This window comes from Aotus nancymaae, unplaced genomic scaffold (assembly GCF_030222135.1).
Source record: "Aotus nancymaae isolate 86718 unplaced genomic scaffold, 86718_ANA_hifiasm-v0.15.2.pri h1tg000010l, whole genome shotgun sequence".
NCBI classification, from domain to species: domain Eukaryota; kingdom Metazoa; phylum Chordata; class Mammalia; order Primates; family Aotidae; genus Aotus; species Aotus nancymaae.
The window spans coordinates 61,185,359-61,210,791 of NW_026988421.1; the positions used below are offsets into that span (position 1 = coordinate 61,185,359).

The 25,433-nt window shown below is 51.8% G+C and overlaps 2 protein-coding genes across 5 annotated transcripts in view; one reads left to right on the plus strand and one right to left on the minus strand.

Annotated features, from left to right (window-relative positions):
- HK1 (hexokinase 1) overlaps nucleotides 1-1,593 on the plus strand; it is a 117,410-nt gene extending 115,817 nt beyond the window's left edge. For all 4 annotated transcript variants that reach the window (XM_064374220.1, XM_064374221.1, XM_012451435.2 and 1 more), the window contains one exon: nucleotides 707-1,593. In XM_064374220.1, coding sequence (XP_064230290.1) covers nucleotides 707-851 — 145 coding nt within the window. In that variant the 3' untranslated portion in view covers nucleotides 852-1,593. The remainder of the gene's footprint in view (nucleotides 1-706) is intronic.
- Nucleotides 1,594-4,142: 2,549 nt separating this feature from the next.
- TACR2 (tachykinin receptor 2) lies at nucleotides 4,143-17,669 on the minus strand. Its single transcript, XM_012451439.3, has 5 exons — nucleotides 16,710-17,669; nucleotides 15,407-15,601; nucleotides 9,135-9,288; nucleotides 7,262-7,458; nucleotides 4,143-5,043 (listed from the first exon to the last, which is right to left on the minus strand). The coding sequence occupies exons 1-5, from the start codon at nucleotides 17,183-17,185 to the stop codon at nucleotides 4,785-4,787; spliced, it is 1,281 nt and encodes a 426-aa protein (XP_012306862.1). The 5' UTR covers nucleotides 17,186-17,669; the 3' UTR covers nucleotides 4,143-4,784.
- Between the last annotated feature and the right edge of the window lie 7,764 nt (nucleotides 17,670-25,433).

Sequence of the window (25,433 nt, forward strand, 5' to 3'; positions counted from 1 at the left end):
AGTGATTACTTTTGAGAGCCCCTCACCCCAAGCATCTTCAGCCTGGCCCTGCCTTTCATTTTCAGCACAAATTGCAAGGATGTAGATTCAGGCTTGTTCAGAAACTGTCTTCACTGGAGGGCATTCTTGTCTTTGGGGGCCAGGCTGTTAATGGTGGGGATCTTGGGGTCTCAGGGCTGCAGCTGGGGTGGCTGATATTCATTCCTGCATAGCCTCCTGATCGGATCCAGTGCTTGGCCGGCTTGGGCCTGCCTCAGTGATCCATGTTGGCCCCTAACATCCTCCTTGGTTTTCAGGTCCCCTTGGAGCCTCAGGCTCCGATGTGGGGTGTGTGCGAGTGTGATTCATGTCCCAGCCCTCGTAAGCCATACAGAGCAGTTGTGTTTGGGTTCTCATTGGGCCTCCCTGCTGAAAATTCTGACGATGGGATTGACCGTAGGCCCACTTTCCTCCTAGCGATTCTCAATCGGCCGCAGCTGCTTCTAAGCAGCCTCCCTCCCAACCGTGTTCACGCTCCTTATTGTCGGGTTCAGAGTCTCTTTGGCTTCCAATGCTCATGCCCCGATAAAACCCTTCACAAAGTCAGAGAATCCTAAGTGGAATCATCACCAGTCGGGGGGTCTGTGTGTGCTTTGGTGTTTCTGGGTGAGCCCCGTGTCCCTCATCTTCCTCCAACTACCTTCTCCTATTTTCTCGTCCTTTTTAGCTTCTCCAGAATCATGCACCAGACGGTGAAGGAACTGTCACCAAAATGTAACGTGTCCTTCCTCCTATCTGAGGATGGCAGCGGCAAGGGGGCCGCCCTCATCACGGCCGTGGGCGTGCGGTTGCGCACAGAGGCAAGCAGCTAAGAGCCCGGGATCCCCACCTGCTGCCCCTCCAGCACTTCTCTCTTCAAGCGGCAACCCCTACCCTCCCAGCGAGTTGTGCTGGGAGATGCCAGCACCGTGGCCCCCCGGCGTGGGGAGGAAAGCAAACTCCAACTAATGGTGTATATTGTAGGGTACAGAATAGAGGGCGTGCTGTTGATAATATCTCTCACCCGGACCCCCCTCACCTGCCCTGCCACTCTGCATGGTTTGACTTCGACCTGGTCCCCCACGTGTGAAGTGTACTGGCATCCATTTCTAATGTATGCATTCATCCAACGGAGTTATTTATTGGCTGGAGATAGAAAGTCGCACCACCTGACAGGCCTTCTGGGCCTCCAAAGTCCATCCTTGGGGTTCTCCCTCCCTGTGTGAAATGTATTATCACCAGCAGGCACTGCCAGGCCTCCCTCCCGGGGGCACTGCCTGAAGGCGAGTGTGGGCATAACATCAGCTGCTTCCTCCCCTCCTGGCACCCACTGTGGCCTGGCGTCCCATCGTGGTGTGTCAGTGCCACAAAATTGTGTGTCCATGGAACCAGTCCTAGCTATGTGTGACAGTCTTGCATTCTGTTTGTCTCGTGCGGGGAGGTGACAATCCTGCGGGAATGTGTTTTGTCTCCATTTGGGTAAAAGGAACCAACCAATGAACAATGCCATCACTGGAATTTCCCACCGCTTGTGAGCCATGTCGTATGACCTAGTAAACTTTGTACCGATTCAAAGACCTGAGTGATGCTTAATGGCTGGGGATGGGGCCACAGGTTGGGGGGTGCGAGGTTTCTTAGGATGTGTCAAAGGCCAAACACGGGAGTTTTGTGGCCTTCTGTGTGTGGAGGAGCTTTTTTTTTTTTTTGAGACAGAGTCTTGCTCTGTCACCTAGGCTGGAGTGCAGTGGTGCAATCTCAGCTCACTGCAACCTCCACTTCCAGGGTTCAAGCAATTCTTCTGCCTCACCCTCCCTGGTAGCTGGGATTACAGGCGCCCACCACCATGCCCAGCTTATTTTTGTGTTTTCAGTAGAGACGGGGTTTCATCATGTTGGCCAGGCTGGTCTTGAACTCTTGATCTCGTGATCTGCCTGCCTTGGACTCCCAAAGTGCTGGGATTACAGGCGAGAGCCACTGCACCCAACCAGAGTTTGCTTTTTTTTTTTTGAGACGGAGTCTTGCCTTGTCATCCAGGCTGGAGTGCAGTGGCACAACCTCAGCTCACTGCAACCTCTGTCTCCTGGGTTCAAGCGATTCTCCTGCCTCAGCCTCCTGAGTAGTTGAGACTACAGGTGCGCACCTCCATGCCCAGCTAATTTTTGTATTTTTAGTAGAGATGGGGTTTCGCCATGTTGACCAGGCTGGTCTTGAAGTCCTGACCTCAGGTGATCCGCCTGCCTCGACCTCCCAAGGTGCTGGGATTACAGAACAAGGCCACTTGGTTTCCAGAGACTGCTTGGGTTCAATGAGAGTACTGCAACACTGGTCCCCTCTCTGCCATCCCCACATGGATCCTGCCTTCATCTTCCTCTCTGCCAACTCTAAGACAAAGGATGAAATGTGCCCTGCCCCACCCCTTTCCTCTTGCCCCACCCAAACAGATGAAATCTTGAAGCAGCCCAGAGTGGCTGTACTCTCCCCATCCTGGATCTTTTTTCTTTATTTTTAAGTTTTGTTTATTTTCTGTAGACAGAGTCTCACTATGTTGCCAGGGCTGGTCTTAAACTCTTGAGTTTAAGCAATCTGCCTGCCTTAGCCTCCCGCAGTGCTGGGATTACAGGCATGAGCCATCATTCCCGGCCCACCCATTCCTGGATCTTAGATTTACCCAATCCCTAGGAAATTAACCCTTGTCTGACCTTTTTACTCTCCCTCCCCACCACCACCTCAAGAGATTGCCGTTCCATCCCCAGGCTCTCATTTTGGATTCTCCCTAAGTTTTTGGTGAGTTCCCTGTCACTCTACACCCAAGCACCCTGTGACATCCCAAGCCACAACCGCTCTAAGTGCCTCCCTGCAGGACTGACTGCAAGACCACCTGGTTTGGTGAGATCAGAGTCCCTTTATTAGGGGCATGGTGCTGGTGTCTATGGAGCAGTGATTTTTGCGGAGAACACAGATAACATTACACCTTGCCATGTGCATTGATGATGTTATGTGGTTCATCTACAGGGGAACCAGGGCGTGGAGGCTGAGTCGGCAATCAAGAGGAGGCGGACCCTTGGGATGGGCTGGGCCAGACCTGGAGCTTCCTGGGAGTTGGGACAGTTGCTGCTCTCTGCCCTCCAGCTTCTTGCTGCAGTGGGAGTGGGAGCTGTGCTGCTGCTTTGTAGGTGGCTTTTGTGTAAAATAGTTAAAAGTCATGGCTAACAGCTAGATGTGATGGCTGAGGCCTGGAATTCCACCACTTCAGGAGACAGGCAGGAGGAATGACTGAGCCCAGGAGTTCAAGACCAGCCTGGGCAACATAGCAAGACCCCGTATCTACAAAAATCTTAAAAATTAGCTGGATGTGGTGATGTGTGCCTGTGGTCCTGGTTACATGGGAGACTGAGGCAGGAGGATCCCTTGAGCTCAGGAGGTTGAGGCTGCAGTGAGCCCTGCTGGTGCCACTGCACTCCTGCCTGGCTACCATGTATTGGGCACTTACCTGGTCTGGCCTGCTAGTTTATACGTATTACTTCCATTGTTCCTCACAGCATCCCTGTGAAGTAGCTTTGATACTGGGCAGAGGAAGAGGCTCAGGTGTGACTTGCCTGAGGAAACACATCTGACTCTTTGGACTCTTAATCACCATCTACCTGAGCTGTATCTGACGTCTTAGATACTGAGGCAGAGAGGCCCTCGGCTGACTCACAGTCACTGGGCTTTGTGAAATAAGAAGTTTCCTCCCTTGTTTCCACAGCCTGAATCAGTGTCATGGTTGCATTGCCCACAGATACGTTTTGTTTGGCTTACATAAAGTTTATGAAAATTTGGGTCAAATTCAACAAATCTGGAAGACTCACATACAAATCTGGATTTACAGCTTCTCTGGAAAGTCGTAGAAGATCTAGCAACAGCGGGCTCCCATTACCACGTGGCAACGTTTGTCCAGAGCTGGGGAGTTCCTGTCCCCTTTGAATGCCTGTCATCTCCAGGTTGCCATGGCCCCCACCATTCCCTAGTCCCTCAACACTGAGGCTGGAAGTCAGTTGCCTTTTATTATCACATTTGCAGTTTTTCTTTTGTAAGTATTCTTGTATGCTCCAGGAAGGCATTTCAGCTTGCATCTCCTAGATTAGATAAATACCAGCTCACATTGTCTTTTCTGACCTTTACTGGATCCCCTGAGGTGCTCTCTGAGATGGGGGGCTGAGTCCTTTTAGAGTCAGCCTCCTTTCTGGAGTTCCCGATCTTGTTTTTGCATTGGTGTATTGAAGGATGGGGCATGAGCTGAACTTTCAGATCTGGTCTTCTTGATTGGCTACTTCTCAAAGGGTGCTACACCTCATTCCGCAGCCAGGCACAAGGCTTCAGGGTTCAGTAGGCATCTGTCTTAGTCCATTTGTGTTGCTTTCATGGAATACCTGAGACTGGGTAATTTATAAAGAAAACAGGTTTATTTGGCTCATGAGTCTGGTGGCTGGAAAATCCAAGATTGGGCAGCTGCATCTGGTGAGGGCCTCAGGCTGCTTCTAGTCATGGTAGAAAGTGGAAGGGAAGTGGTTGTGTGCAGAGAGATCACATGGTGAGAGAAGAAGTAAAACAGGGAAACTGAGGACACCATACTCTTTCTAACAACTTGTTATCTTGGGAACTAGTCCATTCCCACAAGAGTGAAGATTCACTCCAGCTGAAGGGCATTAATCTATTCATAGGGGATCCACCCCTAATACCCAGACACCTCCCACTAGCCCCTGCCTCCCAACTGTGCCACGTTGGAATCAAATTTCAACATGAGTTTTGGTGGGGACGAGCAAACCATACCCAAACCATAGCCCCGATCCATCTTGGGGATGCCCTGCCTCCCCATTGGTAGCTTCGGACGGGGCTGCATCCCCAGCCATGAACAAAGTCTCCTTAGTGTGACACCTGTTGACTCTTGTGGAGAGGGAGGGCGTGGGAGTCAGCTCGAGCTTATCTTCCTCAGTGGGTGTGACCCACGGGCAGCAGCGGAAGGCAAGCCGGAATCCAGAGCGAAACCTAGGGGAGCGAGGGGCACCTTGAGCCAGGGAGTTAGGGGCACAGCAGCTGTCATGTGACTGCCCCCACCCCCAGGACACTGTCTCCTTTCCAGAGGAAAGTCACTGTCTCTCTCTCCAAGAGCCTCCCATGGCTCGGGGGCTCTTGAGAGACGCTTTCGTGGGTGAGTTTGATTTGTGGAAACTGCCAGAGTGTTCTGGAGCTGAGTCTAGTGAATGAAGTGGGTGACTAAGCTGAATTAGGTCATCTGTTATTAGAAACAAACAAACAAAAAACTGCCCCAGCATAATTACAAACAAAAACAAAACAAAACAAAACCCAGCAGATGTTCCTATTTGACTTGTTAATCGGCTTCTAATGGAGGAATCGGAGAAGAACCTGCTAAAACACAATGGAGGCTTTGGCAACTCCAGAGAACAAGGATGCTTTCCCAAGGCGACTGCTTTGAAAAACCCACACTCGGAGCCACCAAGCTCTGGTGCATTTGCCTGAAAATAAACAGCTCTCCCCATGGCAGCACGGAACAGGAGTTCAGAGGAAGCACACACGGTGAGTGGAAGAAATCAGACAGCAGAAAGGGAACATGGGGTGCTCAGAGAGGGAATGGTCCAGAAGTGATGTCAGGATCTTGTAGAGCCTGGGGTGTTGTTCAGACTCCCAGGGACTGTATCTCCCTTGGGTATCAGGAGAGTGACCAACCCACAGACACAGTGGGCTGGTGGCCCCTCCCTGATGTCAGAGTCCCTGTCTCCAAGTTCTCATTCCCACAAGTCTTTACAGGCTCACGCCTGTAATCCCAGCACTTTGGGAGGCCAAGGCAGTTGGATCACCTGAGGTCAGGAGTTTGAGACCAACCTGGCCAACATGGTGAAACACCATCTCTACTAAGAATACAAAAAATTAGCTGGGTGTACTTGGGAGCCTGAGGCAGGAGAATTGCTTGAACCCAGGAGGCAGAGGTTGTGGGGTGAGCCGAGATCTCGCCATTGCACTCCAGCCTGGGCAATAAGAGCAAAACTCCATCTCAAAAAAAAAAAAGAAATGCAGGCCCTGGAGGCACCTGGAGTCCTGGCTTTATTGTTTGTGGTATGAGTTTCGGAGCATCTTCCTTTCTGAAGCTCAGTTTCCTCATCTGTAGAATGAGGATGGCACCTGCTTCTCTATTATCTACTTCCCTCTCAGGAGATAGAGGGTTCTGGCCCCCAGTAGGCATGCAGAAAATCATTGCTCTTTACTTCCGTTTGGCCGGCCCCAGGTGGGTGAAATATCTGAGCAATAAAGACCCCAATGGCATTATGAGTAGGCTGGCTACCTGGCCAGGGAGGTGATAAAAAACACAAACTAAGAGGTCCAAGGCCAACCTCGCCCACATCGTTGCCTCACTGAGGCGAGACTGTGTCCACCTCTCGCCGCCCCTGACTGGCCCACCTTCAGGGTTTCCTACAGCTGAAAGGCCTGCTCTGCAGGAGGTCTCCTGGGGCCGGGGTCCTGCCTGGCTCGTCACCCCCCACCTCTCCAGGCGCCCCAGAGCAAGGGCAGGCCCCTCTCGGGGACTCATTTCCTCAGAACCACAAGGGCTAGGGAAGCCGGATGATGCCAGAAGGAGAGTGAGATTCTGGCCCTCTCCTTCCTGTTTCTGCCAAGGTCGCTTCCCAGCTGCCCTGAAAGCCCCTCAAGGACAGGACATGTACTGTGCCCTTCCCAGGGAGGAGGCTGCCCCATCCCTGTGCTGCCCCCAGCCCCCATCCACTGCTTCCACTGCAGGATGGGCGCTCACTCGGCTCCAGGAAAGCCCTCAGTAGGAAGCTCCTGAAAATACTAGAAGTCAGTCCCTCCTGTTACCTGGCTCTCCTTTCCTCCGTCTGTCTGTCCTGCCCTCTCTCTCTGCCTCTCCCCTTCCCTCCATCTCTGGCCCTCCCTTTTCTCTTCTCCTTGCCCCAGACACAGAACCCAGAAGAGCCAGCAAGGACAGGCGGTGAGAGCTACAGCCAGGGAGACTGGGCAAGGCTTTGTGGAGGAGCGGGGCTCTGGCTAGGCCCAGGCCGGAGGGAGGATGGTGCTGGGGGCTGAGTGTGAGGACGGCTTTCTCATGTAGGCTGGAGGCATGGGGGCACAGACTCTGGCAGGAGCGAGGGTGGACGCTTGAGCTGTGCAGGAGCCCAGGTGGGCCTGGCAGTGGGGCCCTGAGGGCAGAGGGTGGGGCTGGAGTGGGGTTCACCTGTGGTTGAGGCAGCAGTAGATGATGGGATTGTACATGGTGGAGCTCATGGCCAACCAGAAGAGTGCCAGGTAGACCTGCTGGATGAACTTGTGGCAGTAGATGTCCTCCTGGAAGCTGCCCAGGAGGAAGTAGAGGTGGTAGGGCAGCCAGCAGACGGCGAAAGTCACCACCACCAGCACCATGGTCTTCACGAACTGGTCCAGGAGAGGCTCAAGTTACTTCTCAGTCCCCAAGCCCCAGCCCCAGCCCTCCAAGGTCAGATGCGGAGCACCCCTGGTACCCGCCTGGGAATCTCTCCATACTCAGACCCCATTAGTTCTGTTACTCAGGCCCCTGAGCATCTGATGCCCGGACATTCCTGAGCCCCCAGCCTCAGGGGCTTTTGCTCAGGCCGGTCCCTCTGCCCACACTGCCATCCTTCCTTTGAAGTCCTCACTCCTGGAAGCCCAGCTCAATGGCCACTTCCTGAAAAGGTGTGGCCTGCATTCACTGCAGCTCCCCCTCCCTGGAGAGTGGCTGAGCTCTCTCCCCGAACCCCATCCCTAGGGGACCCCATGTCAGCTATGCGTTCCCAGGCCGCCCCCTCTCCGGGATCTGTGTCTACACAATCCTTCTCTCTGTGGGTTGTGAGGCTCCAACCAGGGACCCCAGCCTCTGCCCAGGGGTCGGCTCCCGTACCTCCCCGTCCTCACAGCCTGGCCCCTGCAGCACACTCCTGTACCATTTCAGCAGCCCAGCATGCCAATTACAAAAGGTCTGGGAGCTCTGGGTACCCTGATCCTCACGTAGGATCTGGGTTGAGAGCCCTAGTGTGGAGCAGGTGGAGGCCAGTGCTCATGAGGGGCACCAGATGGTGCCCATGTCCAGCTACCTTCCCAAACTACCCTGGGAAAGATGCCTACTGTTGGGTGAGAAGCCTTTGACCTGGCAACATGATATCGTTAACCCATTACCTCCCCTGTTGCCTGGCAGGAAGGGGGCAAGGACAAGCTTGGACTGGAGGAGGGTGAAGGGCCTGGGGCACCGAGTGCTACATCAGGACCTTTGGGGAAGCCTGGATGGCAGGGAGTAGGGGACACTGGCACTTCCAGAAGAGGCTGGAGACAGATTTGATGAAGCTGGACAATCCTCTGAGGTCTGCAGTTCCAGCCTTTGAGGGCTCTCCTGTGACTGTCTAGGCACCTTCTGTAGTTCTGTGGGGCTTCTTTTTTTTTTTTTTTTTTTTTTTTTTTTTGAGATGGAGTTTCGCTCTTGTTACCCAGGCTGGAGTGCAATGGCGCGATCTCGGCTTACCGCAACCTCCGCCTCCTGGGTTCAGGCAATTCTCCTGCCTCAGCCTCCTGAGTAGCTGGGATTACAGGCACGCGCCACCATGCCCAGCTAATTTTTTGTATTTTTAGTAGAGACGGGGTTTCACCATGTTGACCAGGATGGTCTCGATCTCTTGACCTCGTGATCCACCCGCCTCGGCCTCCCACAGTGCTGGGATTACAGGCTTGAGCCACGGCGCCCGGCCTCTGTTGGGCTTCTTAAATTCAACATTCTGATTATTCAAAAAGTCTAAGATTTTAGTATTTTATCATTCTAAGATTCTTGGAGGTATCCGAATTCTGTGGGGCTTTAGGAGTCCCTGACTCCCCTAACATTCTGGGAAGTTTCTTTAATTTTGTATTTGGCCAAAGACCAAAGGCAAATCCACCCGCCTGGGAGGAACGCGGTTAGACTCTGGTCCCAGGCTTCCCGCAAAGGCAGCTTCCGCAAGTTTCTCCTGGGCGCCCCCTTGCGGGCGGGTCTTGAGACGGCAAGGGCGGCTCCCCAGGGTGGGGTCAGGCCCCGCCCCGCCCCCACCAGGCCCCGCCCCCGCGCCCACCTTCTTCTTGGCCTGCAGGTGGCGCAGGTTGGCACCGTGCGCCTGCTGTCCCGGCACTGGGCGCCTCCAGAGCGTGAGGCCGATGACGCTGTAGGCGACGAACATCACTGCGAGCGGCAGGAAGTAGATGAGGGCGATCACCACGAGGTGGTACCTGCGGAGAGAGCCGGAGCCTGGGCAGCGGGCGGCCCGGGGGGGCAACTCCGAAGGCTGCCAGCGCCCGGTCCTGCGACCCCGCGGGTACTGTGGAGCCGCCCCCTGCGGGCCCACCCTGGGTGCCTCCCAGGGCCTTGGCTTGATTTAAACAAAAGTAAAGGGGACATTGGGTAGCCTGTGTGCCAGGAAACGGCTTACCCTGCAAAAGGAACGACAGCAGTAGCCCTGCGTCCTAACATGTGATAGACATGTGCCAAAAAAAGAAAAAAGGAACGAAACAAATTTAAAAATAATTTGGTCGGCCGGACGCGGTGGCTCACGCCTGTAATCCTAGAACTTTGGGAGGCTGAGGTGGGCGGATCACCTGAGGTCCCGAGTTCGAGACCAGCCTGACCAACATGGAGAAACCCCATCTCTACTCAAGCTGGGCATGGTGGTGCATGCCTGTAATCCCAGCTATTAGGGAGGCTGAGGCAGGAGAATCACTTGAACCTGAGAGGCGGAGGTTGCAGTGAGCCGAGATCATGCCATTGCACTCCAACCTGGGCAACAGGGCAAGACAGTCTCAAAAAAAAAATTAATAATTTGTTTACAATTTAAAATGACATTAAGCACAAAGGAGGATGTAAAATTATCCCACTCCCACCACTATTAATATTAGCATTAACAATTAATATCTGGCATGTTTTATCCAGAATCATATGTATGAATAGTAGTCATCCTGCTGGGAGTTTCACTTTCCCAGGTTTCAGTTACCCCTCTTAACTGCGGATCCAAAATAGGGGAGGACAGTGCAACAAGATATTTTGAGAGAGACCTCATTCATAGAACTTTAATTACAGTATATTGTTATACTTGTTCTGTTTTATTAGTAGTCATTGTTCATCTCTTACTGTGCCTAATTTATAAATTATACCTTATCATAGGTATGTATGTTGAGGAAAAAACATAGTGTGTGTGTGTATATATATATATAGAGAGAGAGAGAGAGAAAGAGAGAGAGAATTCTATCTGAAGTTTGAAGCATCCACCAGGGGTCTTGGAGTGTATTGTACAGTATAGCCATATATGTATATGTATGTGTACGAATATATTAGATTTATATATATATATATTTATATAATCTGTATCTGTCTGGATGGATAGAATGGCTGGTGTTAATAAGGCTCCATCTATACGAACGTCACTATGGAGGAAGGGGACAGTGGAAGAGTGCCATATGTCACATGCTGCTGTATCATCTGCTTACGGCTCATCAGCATTTGGCTGGGAACCTCGTTTGTGTCAGCAAATGCCCTTTCATTCCACCTTTGAGCAAGTGGTGCAGAGTACCATTGCGTGGCTTCTTACCCCGTCCCCAGGGAGGACACTGGGTTGTGCTGAGGCTTTTCATTTCCTTTTGGAAACAGTGTAGGCCGGCGTGGTGGCACATGCCTGTAATCCCTAAACTTTGGGAGACCAGGATGGGAGGATTGCTCGAGCCCAAGAATTTGAGACCAGCCTGGGCAAGACAGTGAGACCCTATCTCTGTAAAAAATTTTTTAAAATTAGCCAGGCGTAGTGGGGCGTGCCTGTAATTCCAGCTACTCAGGAGGCTGAGGCAAGAGGTTCACTTGAGTCCAGGAGATTGAGGCTGCAGTGAGCTATGAATGGGACACTACACCCTAGCCTAGGTGACACAGCAAGACCCTGTTGCCAAAAAAAAAAAAAAAAAAAAAAAAAAGGCGGGGGGGGCAGTGTTCCCAGCCCTCAGCTCTCTGGTTTCTGAGTGATGCTGAAGAGTGGGACTGACTCCCAGGCAGGTCTGCAGTGGGAATCTGTGGAGACAAAAGTGACTCCATCTTGGATGCCACTCCCCCATGCTGCCTTCTGATTCGCCCCAGTCTCGTGAATGCCTTTGATTTCTACTTTATTTACTGTCCCTACTGTAAGAGCATGTCAATCTTGATGTTATTCCACAGATCACAGGCTGTGATGCACACGGCGTTCTTGCCTGTTCTGGGGGCTGCCTTTCGTTGTGTGCTGGAGCATGGATACCCTTTCCCTATGGTATACAAGCCTTGCGTCTGGGGAGTGCGAATGCAGAGTCCACCTGTCTTGTGGCCACCCAAGGTTCTGCTTCTGTCTGTAAATTCCCTCAGTAAATCACCCAATACTGACAAACTAGATGTGTCTGCCTCCTCCTTTGGGTCTCAGCTGCTTTGGCATTTGGGGGCCCCTTTCACTGAGCAGAGTTCTTGGAGCATTCCTCCAACGGGCCTGAGACCCCGGTCCTGCCATGTGAACTTTTTCTTTCTTACTGGCAGGACCGAAGTGTTCCCAAGCACCCCGCTTCTACCTGCCATGTGCTAGCCTTGCTGGGTCCCTTTCTAGAGGTGCTGCCACCCCAAGGGAAGGGGGCCCATGGTGAAACCGCCTTTGCAAAATTATAACTGAGGAAATTATGACAGTGAAAGAAATCAGACCTAACCGACCCTTTCTTGCTTCTAATCTTTAAGCTGTCCTTTTTCATTCCTGGGCGTAGGCCAAACTAACTTTGGGAAAGAATTCAGTTCATGGTTTGACTCTGAAACAAAATTGATAAGAGCCCTTTCCCAAAAAGACCCCCTTCTTGCCCGGGGACCAGTCTGCCTTTGCAGGACTAACAAATGAGCTACAAGATTAGAAATGACACTTTAGGGGCTCTGCAGCCTCTGGCTCCAAGAGTCTGAACCTCCCCAAATTCCTGGGGGTAACATCACTATTATGAAACCTAAGATTAGTGCTTGAGATATTTTGCAGACCCTGTACTCAGTGGATCAGCTGACACCATCCAGACCATGTAATCTGACTCAACCAATTCTGCCATTGCACCCAGGAACAGAAGACGGCAAGAAAACCTCACTTTGACCCCCTACAATTCCACCTCCAACCTGACCAATCAGCACTCGCCACTTGCCAAGCTCCCACCCGCCAATTATCTTTAAAAGCTCTGATTCCTGAATGCTAAGGAAGACTGATTTGATTTTTTTTTTTTTTTTTTGAGACGGAGTTTCGCTCTTGTTGACCAGGCTGGAGTGCAATGGCAGGGTCTTGGCTCACCACAACCTCCACCTTCCCCCAAGCAATCCTCCTGCCTCAGCCTCCCAAGTAGCTGAGATTACAGGTGCCTGCCACCATGATCGGCTAATTTTTGTATTTTTAGTAGAGACGCGGTTTCACCACATTGGCCAGGCTAGTCTCAAACTCCTGATCTCAGGTAATCTACTCTCCTTGGCCTCCCAAAGTGCTGAATTACAGGCGTGAGCCACCACATCTAGCCTGATTAGAGTAATAGTAAAACTCTGATCTCCTGCACAGCTGCCTCTGCATGAATTACTCTTTCTTCACTGCAATTCCCCTGTCTTGATAAATAGTTCTGTCTAGGCAGCAGGCAAGGTAAATCCATTGGGCGGTTACGATGGCTCCAGTAAATCTCTCCTAAAGCCTTGTGTTTAGGATTCTGCTTGGGTGCTTTTGGCAAGCATGCCAATCACAAGAGATTCAGGGGCTCCTAGACTCCCTGATCCTCAAGTAGGCTTTGGGTTGAGAACCCCAGTGTGGAGCAGATAAGAAGGGAGGAGGGCCAATGAGGACAGGCCCCGTCACCTTACAGAGTGAGGATCAACCAAGCCACCTGTCTCAGTGTCCAGATGGGGAAACTGAGGCCCAGAGAGGCACAGGAAGTCTGTTATATTAGTCTACAGATTTAATCATGACCCAATTTCCCTCTTCCTGAGGATCAGCACTGTGGGAGTCAGAACAGGGCTCTTGTCCAGCCTCTTGTTTAAAGCACGGTCTTAAGCGAGTCAGGTCTTTCCCTCAGCCTGTTTCCCCATCTGTAAAAGGAGAAGGCCATCTCCAAGTCCTTCCTTAGTAGGAGCCACACTCCTCTGCTGCTTGCTCCCAGGACGTCGTGCAGGACAGGATTCACCCTGGGCTAGGTCTCCATGCAGAAGGCAGAGAGAAAGAGTCCCAGGAGCTGCCTTTTTGTTTTGTTTTGTTTTGTTTTGAGACAGAGTTTCACTCTTGTCGCCCAGGCTGGAGTGCAATGGTGTGATCTCAGCTCACTGTAACCTCTGCCTCCTGGGTTCAAGCAATTCTCCTGCCTCGGCCTCCTGAGTAGCTGGGATTTCAGGCAACCACCATCACATCCAGCTAATTTTTATATTTTTAGTGTAGACTGGGTTTCACCATGTTGGCCAGGCTGGTCTCGAACACATGACCTCGGGTGATCTGCTTGCCTCTGCCTCCCAAAGGGAGTCTTTTTGTATTTTGATTTTGGGGGTGTGGGCACATGTTCCTGGAGAGGGCATCTTTAATTTCATCAGATTCTGACTTACACACAGTTATATGAGCCTGTGTGGATGGAGCCCTCATCCTAAATCTCTAAATTAGGCTTTCCCCCAAGTAAAACAATAACACATGCTCACACTTAAAACCAGGCTTTCCCCAAATCCTTTCGGAATTTTAAGTAACACCAAAGTATGGCTTTCCTAGCCTGCCCTGCCCGCCTATTTTTCCCGGTTGCCTGAATCTGGGTTGGAACTCACTATTCCCAGAGAGCTGGCTCACACAATGGTCCTGTATTAAGGTGGAGAAACACTGCCCCCAAGTGGCCAGTCTCAATACGTTCCACTCTCCATCCTTCCCTGAGCCAGAAAGCAGGGCACTCCCCATATATGGATATCGCCCTCAGTGAGATGGTGGGGTGCAGGGAAGGGGCAGAGACCCCGGGCAGGGCCTGCCCTCGAGACTCCTCAGTCCCCAGGAACGGCTTCTCAGAGGAACGGCACCTTCCTTAGCCCTGAAGCCCACAAGAGCAGCCTTCTCCTGGCAGGTGCTCAGGACAGATGGCGACCAGGCAGGGAGGGTGTTGGAGGAGAGGTGTGTTACCATGGCTACCTGGCATGTGCTCACGTCAGACCATGTGCACCTTTATGCTTGGGGCAGCGAGGGCTTTGTGAGACTGATCAGCCACCCCCAGGTGTGTTTTCGTGTGACCCCTATTTAAACTACCACATACTGGGTACCAGTTCTGTGCTAGGCATGGTGTGACAGGCTTCACGTTCACTATCTCGCTTACGTTCACAACAACACTTTAGCAAGGTACTATGATGAATCCTCATTTTAGAGAGAGAAAGCCAGAAGTTCAGAAGTTACGTGCGTGTGAGGCATACCCCGGCCAGGCAGGAGCAGGCTGCGACTGGCTGCTGACCCCAGAACCTCAGTCAGTTCTTTAGCCTCTACCAAGCAATGGCTCAGTGTCTGGGGACCACAAAGACAGCTTGTGAAATCCTCAAAAACTGAGGCTGGAATGGAGAAAGGGCTCACCCAGGGTCACACGGTAGCTGGGCCATGCTTGAGTTCCTCTGCCCCTGCCCTCCCTGCCTCCAGCCCGTGATGCCCACCTCAGCGTGAGGCAGACACCAGGCCTCCTCCTGAAAATGTCCCAGGCTCCATCATGGACCCTTTCTGCCTCAGTCTCCTGGCCCTTTGTGGCCTGAGCACATAGAGAACCTCCCCCACACACGTGCCTACACACGTCCCTAACACGTGCCTGTGTGCACACACATCTAGAAAGCTGCCCACACACTTGCACACGCACACACAGGCAGAAATGGGTGCTGCATGTGCATGTGACATGTGTGCCTATCCTTATCTGAGGATGCACGGTACGTACTGGAGTAGCAGAGTGGTGAGGAGATTGGGCCCTGAGCAGGATTACGTGCATTTGAATCCCTAGCTGGATTCAGATGACTAGGAGGATTTGAATTGCTAGCTGCGTGGTATTGGGCATGTTATTTAGTTTTTCAGTGCCTCAGTTTCTTCATCTAAAAATAGTAAGAATAATAATATAATATATACCCCATATTGTTAGGAGAATTAAATGGATTAGTATATGTAAAGTGCTAAGAACAGGTCTGCTACTTTGGGCATGTTGCTTACTAAGCATATAGGTATATTCACATAATCCCATGTACACTCACTCGTGTACAGCCATGCACACACACCACACCACACATGCATGGATGCACGTGCACACACACACACACACACACACACAACTGCCCTCGACAGTTCCCCAGAGGCCTTACAGGAGGAGTGTCTTGCCCCCGCTGTCTTCGGGCCAGGCCACCATGCACTTGGTGGCACCCTGGTCCACGGTGATGGTGGAGTAGAAGCACTGAGGGGATGCCAGGGCAAGAGCCACCAGCCAGATGCCAGCAATAACCGCCTTGGTGCTGGGGGCTGAGAGCCGAGGCTGGAAGGGGTGGACGATGGCCATGTACCTGTGAGCAAAGGGCAGCGTGAGTGGCAGGGGCTCTCCAGTTACCCCAGCTCCCTCGTCCCTGTCTCCCTCTCCCCTAACCCAGGCCCACACCCTCTAGCCCTTCCCTGCACTGCTGCCATCTGCTGATGTCATAGTCTCACCCGACCTGCAGAGAGCCTGCTGGGCTGGCGACTCTCCCACAGCCACACAGCACACTGATGCCTTAGCCCCAGCCCGGGCACCTCAGCCCACCATTTCCCTCTGGGCACGGACATGCCTGTGGATGGCCACAAGAAAGTCACGCTGGAAGTCTATCTCGGGGCAAGGCTGAGCATCTAACTTTAGCCTGAAGCTCAGCCCTAAGCAGCATCAGGAAAATAATTGGCCCTATTAGATGGTAATTGCATGCAATGTTTTTAAATCTTTTTAAAAATTTTTTTTGAGTTGGAGTCGCTCTGTCACCCAGGCAGGAGTGCAATGGCAGGGTCTCAGCTCACCGCAACCTCCGCTTCCTGGGTTCAAACAATTCTCCTGCCTTAGCCTCTCGAGTAGCTGGGATTACAGGCATGCGCCATCACACCTAGCTAATGTTTGTATTTTTAGTAGAGACAGGGTTTCACCATGTTGGTCAGGCTGGTCTCAAACACCTGACCTCGTGATCCGCCCACCTCAGCCTCCCAAAGTGCTGGGATTACAGGGGTGAGCCACTGTGCCCGGCCTGTATGCCATCTTAAACTTCTCCCCTTTTGTAATCTATCCGGAATGAAAACAAAAAACAGTATAAGACATTTCCTTGGAGTGAAAGAAAGACAGCAAAACAAATATCAACTCCAGGAAAGAACGTTTGGGAAGGTTTTAAAACACGGCCCTCTTCCCCTACAGACTTGAACGACCCGTCTAGTGCAAAGTCCCTCTTTGTGTCTAATCCTCACTCTACCTGCTTCCGTTCCACAGTCCCCTCGCCTTCCAGATTCGTAGTTTTAGACCATGACCAGATTTGGGAGGCCATTCCCTTGGTTCTACCTGAACTTACTGTGTGACCACAGACATGTCACCACCCCTATCTGAGCCCCGGCTTAGTGAGACGGCTCCCCCCGCCACCCCAGCTTTCCCAAGGCCCCTCTTGCCTGTCGGCAGCGATGGCAGTCATGGAGTAGATGCTGACAAACATGGCTGTGATGGGGAAGAGGTTCTGGAAGTAGCAGAAGGCACGGCCAAAGTACCAGATGTTGTGGCTGGCATAGACAAAGTTGAAGGTGGCGTTGAAGGCAGCCATACAGAGGTCGGCCAGAGCCAGGTTGACGATGAAGTAGTTGGTGACCGTGCGCATCCTCCGATGGGCCAGGATGATCCAGATGACCGTGGCATTACCCGTCACAGCCACCAGCACCAGGGCCAGGTAGGCTGTGGCCCACAGTGCCAGCTGCCAGCCGGGCATGGAGAAGGCTGTGGTGCCTGTGGTATTGCTCTCAAGGCCAGATGAGACATTGGCCTCAGTCACAACATCACAGGTCCCCATGGCTGCTTCTGGGTCTGGAACAAAGGGCCCGGTTCCTCGGCACCTCTCAGATTTGCTATGGAAGAGAACTCCCCTTCGGAGCATGGGTATATGGGGGCAGGGAGAGGAGCAGATGCCAAGGGTGGTAGCACGTCAGGAGAGCTGGGGGCCGCTCCCAGGTCTCAGGCAAAGATGAGTTGGGCTCAGCAAAAAGCCCGGTCCAGAGCCACTGTCATTTCAGATTCTATCCTGCCCGCCAGACTTCTTGAATGTCACGTGGAAATAGAGAATTCATATTACAGTGTCAGAGCAGAAAACATCCTTATAAATCAACCCCTTCGCTAAAGAGGTGGAAGACGGAGATTCTGAGAGGGGATGGGACCAGCCCAGGTCACTCAGGAAGCTAGTGACAAGTCAGGACTTAAACCCAGGTTTCTCCTCCGGTAATTCAGGAAACCTTCCCCATCAGAGGAGTGCACAGCAGGAGTCTCTGGAGTCCACAGGTCAGCGGTGCCGCAGTCTCTCTCCAGGCTTTGGGGTGTGAGCTGGGCGAGGGGCTGGGTGCCCAGGACTCTGCCAGCTGCCTGCCCTCACCGCAGTTTCCCTGCCGTTCTCTGGGGCAGGGCCGGTGGGGGCCTTGGCAGAGGTGCTGCCTGCTCACGAGGTGGGGCTTTGGCTCCCACCCCTGGTCCCACCCCCTGCTTGGCCTTGTCTCTTGAAAGATTTAGGACTGGCTGCCAAGGCAGGGAGAGACATGGGGGAGATGGGGCTGGTATGGAGGGCACAGCTCTTGGCGGGTGTTTACTTTCAGCCCAGGACAGGAACTGCATCTGAAGAATGATTCTGAATGCAGATGGAGTTTGAGCCTGGTTTGGGGACTCCAGGCAAGTCTCAACCTTTCTGAGCTCTGTCTGCCCCATCTGAAAAATGCAGGGAAAAAATGGTGTGCATCTCACAGTACGTTTGTGAATTTTAAATGAGACAAAGTGCACAAAGACTTTTTAGCATAGGGGTTGGTACATAAAAACTATGGTGGAGTTTCTAGCCCCGGGGAGGACCCCACAGTCCTGGGCTCTCTAGGAGGAGAAGACAGAACCCAGAGCATTTCCAGTGAGTTCCCAGGCGATACTGATGCTGCTGGCACCAGGATCTCACTTTGAGAACCACTGTCTTGGGACAACTCAGGGCTCTTCTGGGAACCACAGCAAAGCTGGAGTTCTAACCCCTGAGAAGCTGCTCTAGGTTTGCCCCATGATACCTGCACAGTCATTGCGCGCACGTGTGTGAAGCTGTGACAATGTTTCTGAGTGACTGTATGTGTGGCTGACATGTTAAGATCACACATGCATGAACCTGTGCATACCTGTGGTGTGTGGACCCTGAAGGCAGGGCAGGCTTAGTGGGAGTGGCGGGGGGTGAGTGTGTTCTTCATTAAAGCGGAGGAGGCCTCTCCCACTCACCATCAAACCCCGCCACAGCAGCCTCTGTGCTCCCAAGGCTCTGCCTTTCACAGCCTGAGTTTCTTGTGGCTGAGCCATGGCCCCCACACCCCGTCACTTTCCTGCTTCTCACTCTGTGTCTTCTTGCTTCCTGGGGTGAGCTGGGAAAGACCTTTAAAGGTCTCTAATGCTGAAAAGATTATGCCACCCATGGAATCCAAAATAAAAACAACACTAAACCGTAAGTCATGAAACAAACATATGCTGAAATTGAAAGAACTTCTTGGCCGGGTGCGGTGGCTCACGCCTATAATCCCAGCACTTCGGGAGGCCGAGGCGGGTGGATCATGAGGTCAAGAGATCGAGACCATCCTGGTCAACATGGTGAAACCCTGTCTCTACTAAAAATACAAAAAAGAATTAGCTGGGCATGGTGGCGTGTGCCTGTAGTCCCAGCTACTCGAGAGGCTGAGGCAGGAGAATTGCTTGAACCCAGAAGACGGAGGTTGCCATGAGCCGAGATCGCGCCATTGCACTCCAGCCTGGGTAACAAGAGCGTAACTCAGACAAAAAAAAATAAAAATAAAAATAAAGAAAGAGCTTCTTTTCAGATTTTTCTGATTGTGAACGTCTGGGTAAGTTCGTCAACAATCAACACTGAAATTGTATCTATTTGTATCTATTCTTTGGTGTTCCTGCTGTGCGGATGTGAGGAGCATGTGCTGGGTCTAATAGGAACCCCATCCTTGCCCCTGGGGAGGGGGTACTTCCTGGGTCCCCACCCCTCCTGTGGGTACGTGTGCGTTTCCTCTCTGGAGCGGCCTGTTTGGACTTTGGACCCTAGCAGAAGGGTCTCTGCCTTTGATCTCTGCTGGTGGTGGCCACAGTAGCAGTACTTTAGGGCATGCGTCTGTCTCCTGCCTATCTGGTCAGGGTCCTGAAAGGCAGAACGTGCGGAAATAAGAATGGAAGCCCAAGACAGCCTGCTCTCTTTGCTGTCCTGGCCTCCTGCTCCCAGGCAGCGGGAATTTGTTGAGCTTCAGGTGCAAACACAGTGCAGAGCTGGTGTTGGGAATACCATGGACCCCTCAGTGGTGACTGAGCAACCCCAAGCTTCTAGAAGGCAAAACCCGAGCTATCTGAAATAACAAGAAGAAATTGTTGTTGGTTTTTAACCTGTAAATTCTCTTAGAATTTGGTTTCCCTGAAATGAGTGATTTGCTTTGTGATGCTTGTTACTTACTATTACATTTGAGAAAACGAAGAATAATGTGAAAAGCTGAGATGTGACTTGTAACTTTGGCTTTGCTAAGATGTAACTTGTAACTTTGGCTCTGCTGAACTGTTCTGGTAAAAACAGGAATTCTGTGAAAGGGAATAACCACAGAGCCTGACTCCCGGAGAGAGATGACAGCGCTTAATGGGCTACTCGTTGCAGAGAGCCTGTAAACGGACGTGTAATGGAGAGGCTTATTACCCGGATTCCTTTCCCAGGAAAGGCATATTGATGATGGCCCTGGAAAGGGAATGCGACCCTTCTGGAGAGCCTATAAACAGACGCATCAGGGGCGACTGACGTGAGGAAAAACCTCTGTGGTTGAGATAAGGATGTAAACATATTTCTTCTCCCACTGCTCCTCCAGGCCGGCATGGAGGCCCCCTCCTCTTGCAGTTTTGTGGTCAGGCTGGTTGTCCTGTGTCAGATCCTGTTCCCCCTGCAGCTGTGAGCCCAATATGTTCTTGCTGATAATCATAAGTTTATGTTTAACCTCAATTCTTGCTAAGGTGTATGATTTCTATGCTGACACACAGAAAAGTTATCTTTACATTGTTCTGCTTTTATAATACCACGTTGTGATTTTTGTGCACCAGTTTTTGCAAATGTATTCTTTTTGTATAATTATCACTGGAACTTTGCGTAACCTCGCTCCCCCTCCCTATTGAAGGAGCACAATAAAAAACTGAGGCTTTCGGGGGAATGTCAGACATCCACAGAGCAGCATTACGTGGTGTCTCCCCTCGGCCCAGCTTCAAGGAAAACTTTTTCCTTGTCTCCCTTTCTTTTTCACCGACCACTCGATGACTTTGAGAGATCTTGAATCCATGTTGATATATTGGGAGCTGGGATGCCTAAGTACATGTCACCATCACAGAAACCCAGCACGGTTCAAGTTCCTCCCTCCCACACCATCCCGCCACCTCCACTGTGTATGTGAAGGGGATTATATTTTGGAGCTTGTAAATCGAGCTTTTATCTCCCCCTTAAATTATCTGCTCTTGCGGCTTTCCAACTATGTGCTGTGGTGTGAAGCTCCGTGGAAGCGGAGGGTGCAGGCCGCCCAGGACAAAGGGGTTCCTGATCAGCTTTGCTGCTCAGCGCTGGCCTTCTGAGTCCGTAACTAGACAGTGGTTCCAAAGGCCAGTCCTTTTATTTTATTTATTTTTTTGAAGATGGAGTCTCACTCTGTCTCCCAGGCTGGAGTGCAATGGTGCGATCTTGGCTCACTGCAACCTCCGCCTCCTGGGTTCAAGCGATTTTCCTGCCTCAGCCTCCCGAGAAGCTGGGATTACAGGTGCACATCACCACGCCTGGCTAATTTTTGTATTTTTTTAGTAGAGACAGGGTTTCACTATGTTGGTCAGGCTGGTTCCTAACTCTTGACTTCAGGTGATCTATCTGCCTTAGACTCCCAAAGGGCTGTGATTATGGGCATGAGCCACCATGCTTGGAAGGCCAGTCCTTTTAAAAGAGAGAAAAAAAATTCTAAATTCTTACAGCTCTTTGACACATCAAGACCAGAGGGTAGCTCATCAAGGCTTGTGCGTGGGAAGTCCCAACTGGGCAAGAAATGAAGGGGGAAAGGCTGCCCTTTGGTTGGGGCTGGGATCACTGAGCTGATGGAGCCGGTTGGATGCGTCTGGGAAGCAGACCCTGATTCAGAGGCTGCTGTGTAAGAAACACACCAGCTGTTTCTCAGGAAGCTGCCATTGGGGTCAACACCTGGGGCAGACAGGGCAGGAAGCAGGCATGGCTGAAGCATGGCCCCTTCTGTGGTCCAGGCCCACAACAGCCTTGGTAGCCCCAGGGCTAACTGGAACTGGAACAGCTTCAGAGTTGCCCTGTGTGGGGCAAAGTTAACCAGGTCTTTAGATTTCCACATTGGTCACTGTCACTGGGCATGGGCCACCCCAAGAAAGTACGTGATTGTTGTCAAGGCAGCTGAGGTGAGGCCTGCAGCAGGGGACGCTAAACATGGTCCTGGGACCGCATGCCTGCCCAGCAGCTTGAAGGGGACCTGGGAAGCACAGGGCAACAGCCACCACAGCTGGATAGCAGCCGCTCCTTCAGACGGGCGTGCGCTGGGAACTGTGCCTTGCTGGTTGGTGTAATTGTGACCTCTGGGCTAAAGGCTTAAAGATCCAAGTCGGGAGAGGAATGATCTTCCAGGGAGTTTGAGGAGGAAAAGGTAGGAGAGCTGCGGTGTGTGAGGGAAGTGGGTGGGAGAGGAAAGGGGGCTCCAGGAAGCATTGAGGATGAGGAGCCGTCATCAGTGCCTGGGGGACGCTCTTAGGAGAGGCCTGTCTCTGTCCTGGAGGCTGCTTTGGGCCCTGGCTTCAGTGGTCATAGGCAGCATCTCAGGACACTAGCATTGAGGGTCACCCTGTCACTAGGGCAGTGCCGGGGGTGCCAGGAGTAACATGAGGTGGCAGAAGTGAGAGGAGGATACAGGGCTGGCAAACGGTCGACCCCTCTGCTGAAAGGCTGCAGTCCTGTGCTCTGCGGTGGGTCTGACCCTGAGCAGCTGCTCTGATGATCATCCCAGAAACAGGAGGAAGGTTCACATCGGTATTTGCAGGGAGCTCCTGGTTAGGCCCAATGAAAACAAGAACAACGTAGGGTGCTTTCCGTTCTGCTAGATGAGTCTGGTTCCATGGACCATCTTTCGTTCCGAGACCACGCCCTTCCTGCTTTTTGGGTTCTCTCATGAAATAACGGTCATGGCAGATGGCAGTTGTTGACCTGTTTTTGCTTTTTCTTTAAAATTCCTTACTTGGTGGAATAAAAAGTCGGTGACCTGTACGGTTCCCTCAATAGGTTGGTTTTGTTGTTGTTGTTTTTGAGACAGAGTCTCACTGTGTTGCCCAGGCTGGAGTACATGGCATGATGTCAGCTCACTGCACCCTCTGCCTCCCCGTTCAAGTGATTCTCCTGCCTCGGTCTCCTGAGTAGCTGGAATCACAGGTGCACATCACTACACCTGGCTAATTTTTGTATTTTCAGTAGAGATGAGGTTTCACCATGTTGGCCGGGCTTGTCTTGAACTTCTGACTTCAGGTGATCTATCTGCCTCAGTCTCCCAAAGTGCTGGCATTACAAGTGTAAGCCACTGCACCTGGCCCTTCAATAGGTTTTTAATATTTTATTGGCCCATGAAATTCAAAGACTTAGGAGTCCCGATCTATTTCCTCATTTAGAGAAGAGGAGTGAGGCATGGTGGCTCATGCCGGTAATCCCAGCACTTTGGGAGGCCAAAGTGGGTGGATCACCTGAAGTCAGGAGTTCAAGACCAGCCTGGCCAACATGGCAAAACCCTGTCTCTACCAAAAACACAAAAATTAGCCAGGTGTAGTGGTGGGCGCCTGTAATCCCAGCTACTCGAGAGGCTGAGGCAGCTAAATCACTTGAACCCAGGAGGCAGAGGTTGCATCCAGCCAAGATTGAGCCACTGCATTCCAGCCTGGGCAGCAGATTGAAACTTTGTCTGAAAAAAAAAAAAAAAAAAAAAAAAAAAAGAAGGGGAGTGGGAGCTCCCAAGAGGGGGCAGGGCAAGACCTGGTTTCATCCCCAGTGAGGTGGGGCTCAAGTCTCCTTGTTCTGCCTTCACTGTTCTGTCAGCCTCCATTCCCAGGAGGCCCATTGAAACTGCTTCCCTGGTCACCCCCTTGTCACACCGATGGGGGCCAGGGCTCCTCCGGTCTCGGATCATGTCTTGTTTGTGTCCACTGTCTAGGTGTGGCCAGAACATCATCAGTGTCCTATTAAGGTTGGTTGAATAAAAATGGTGAATAAAATTTGAAATAGTACTCTGGTAAGGGATGGGGAATCTTATGTATATATTATTTATTTATTTATAGCTATGTCTATGTGATATAGGTATGAAAGTTCTAAGTTAATCGTGGGATTTCGAGTGGGCAGGATAGTATAATGCCTGGCACACTGGCACATGGGAGGTGATCAATAAACATCAAATGAATAAATGAATAACAAAGGATAAGTAAAGTCTAAATTTTCACCTTGTTAGGGGTGAGTGGGTAGCATTTTTATTTTCACAGGCCCTAAAGTTTAAAGTAAGAGAATATTTCTCCATAAGTCTGGGAGGGCTTTTGTAGAGGGACATCAGAGTTTCTAGCACTCCTGGATTCATTTCTCATAGATAATCCCTTCCTAGTCTATAAACCAGAGAGCCCCATGCTGGCCCCTTTTGGGGGCGAGCTCTGTGCCCCCTACCCCTTGGCCTGGGCATCAGTGGCCCAAAATTTGTGACTTCAGCTGGGAGAGGGAGAGTTGGCCTCTGCCAAGAGCACGGGCTGCCGCTGACATCTTCTTTAAACACTGAGAGCGTGCTGGGGGCAGCGCCTCGCCCTGAAAGCCTGAAGTTTATCTAACTGGAGAAGAGAGGCTAGAGTGTTTACATCTGCTGTAGTCCTGGTGCACACAGAGATCTTAACACAAAACGTGCTCATTTCTCAACATCGGGCTCCAGCACAATCTGCCCATCTATGGCAGGTGGAGGAGGAAGTGGGTGAGCCTCGTCTTAGGAGAGGACGCCCTGACACCTACTGGCTGGTTGCATCACGGGGGAGTCATCCCAGAGCCTGCCTGGATATTGCAGACAGAGGGAACTTGGTGTCTGTTCTGACTGTTGGCAGATGTGGCAACACGTGTTGCGGCATGGCTGAGGGGAGGACAGGAGTTGGCAAAGGTCCTGCCTGCTGAAAGGCTCCAGTCCTGTGCCTTATGGTGTGTCTCTCACAGAGCAGCTGCTCAGAGGCTCAGCACAGAATTAGGAGAAAGGGTCATATCTCCTCCTTCAGGAGGCTCCTTGACAAGCTGGGTAGCCAAGATCCAGCCTTGCAGAGAGAACTCATCATACCCTTCTGTCAAATGGGTGATGCTTGAGCTTCAAGCTTCAGAGGAGGAGGAAGGGGCCTTTAGGGGTGGCGGAGAGTGAGCTTGAGTGGCTCTGGGGGGTCATGAGGGAGGGGACATGGTAATGAGCCCCAATCCTGAGAGAAAGGTCAGAGTCGTCTGGGGAAGCCAGGGGTTCCTTCACAAGGGTAATGAGAGACACAGCGAGCGTAAATCTTGGTCACAACTCCAGGAGTGCAAGAAAAGCAACTTAATCTTGACTCTGAGTCCTCATCTCGTCCAGCTGGCAGGGAAATCCAACTTATTACTTCTGGGCTCCCACTGTCCCCCTCCTAGTGCTGTCCATAGTGCCAAGGCCTTTACTGGTCATTAACTACACAGGTCACTTTGGAGATGTCTGCTGTCCATTTCTGCAGGGTTCTTAAGGAAGGAGATGGGGGCTATTGTTTATGAGACAATCCTGGGCCCTGGGAGTTAGGGGCTCAGCTGGGCATTGGGTCCTGGAGGCCCAAATTCCCAGAGCTCCCCACCTTTCCCCATCATGGCCATTCCTCTCAGGGCCTTGCTAGGGGGAGAAACTGAACCCCCACTTCTCCTGGCCTCACAGTCCTTTCTTCTCCCTGCCCTCTCAAGGAAGTACTGCTTCTGTCAAAAATTCAGCCTCCAGCACTTTCGGAGGCCAAGGTGGGTGGATCATGAGGTCAAGAGATCGAGACCATCCTGGCCAACATGGTGAAACCCTGTCTCTACTAAAAATACAAAA

Coding starts and splice junctions, on each gene's coding strand:
- TACR2 (XM_012451439.3), bottom strand. CDS start 17,185: ATGCTCCGAAGGGGAGTTCTCTTCCATAGCAAATCTGAGAGGTGCCGA. Junction 15,602..16,709: donor ACTGCCATCGCTGCCGACAG/GCAAGAGGGGCC, acceptor CTTTGCTCACAG/GTACATGGCCATCGTCCACC. Junction 9,289..15,406: donor GGGGGCAAGACACTCCTCCT/GTAAGGCCTCTG, acceptor CTCTCTCCGCAG/GTACCACCTCGTGGTGATCG.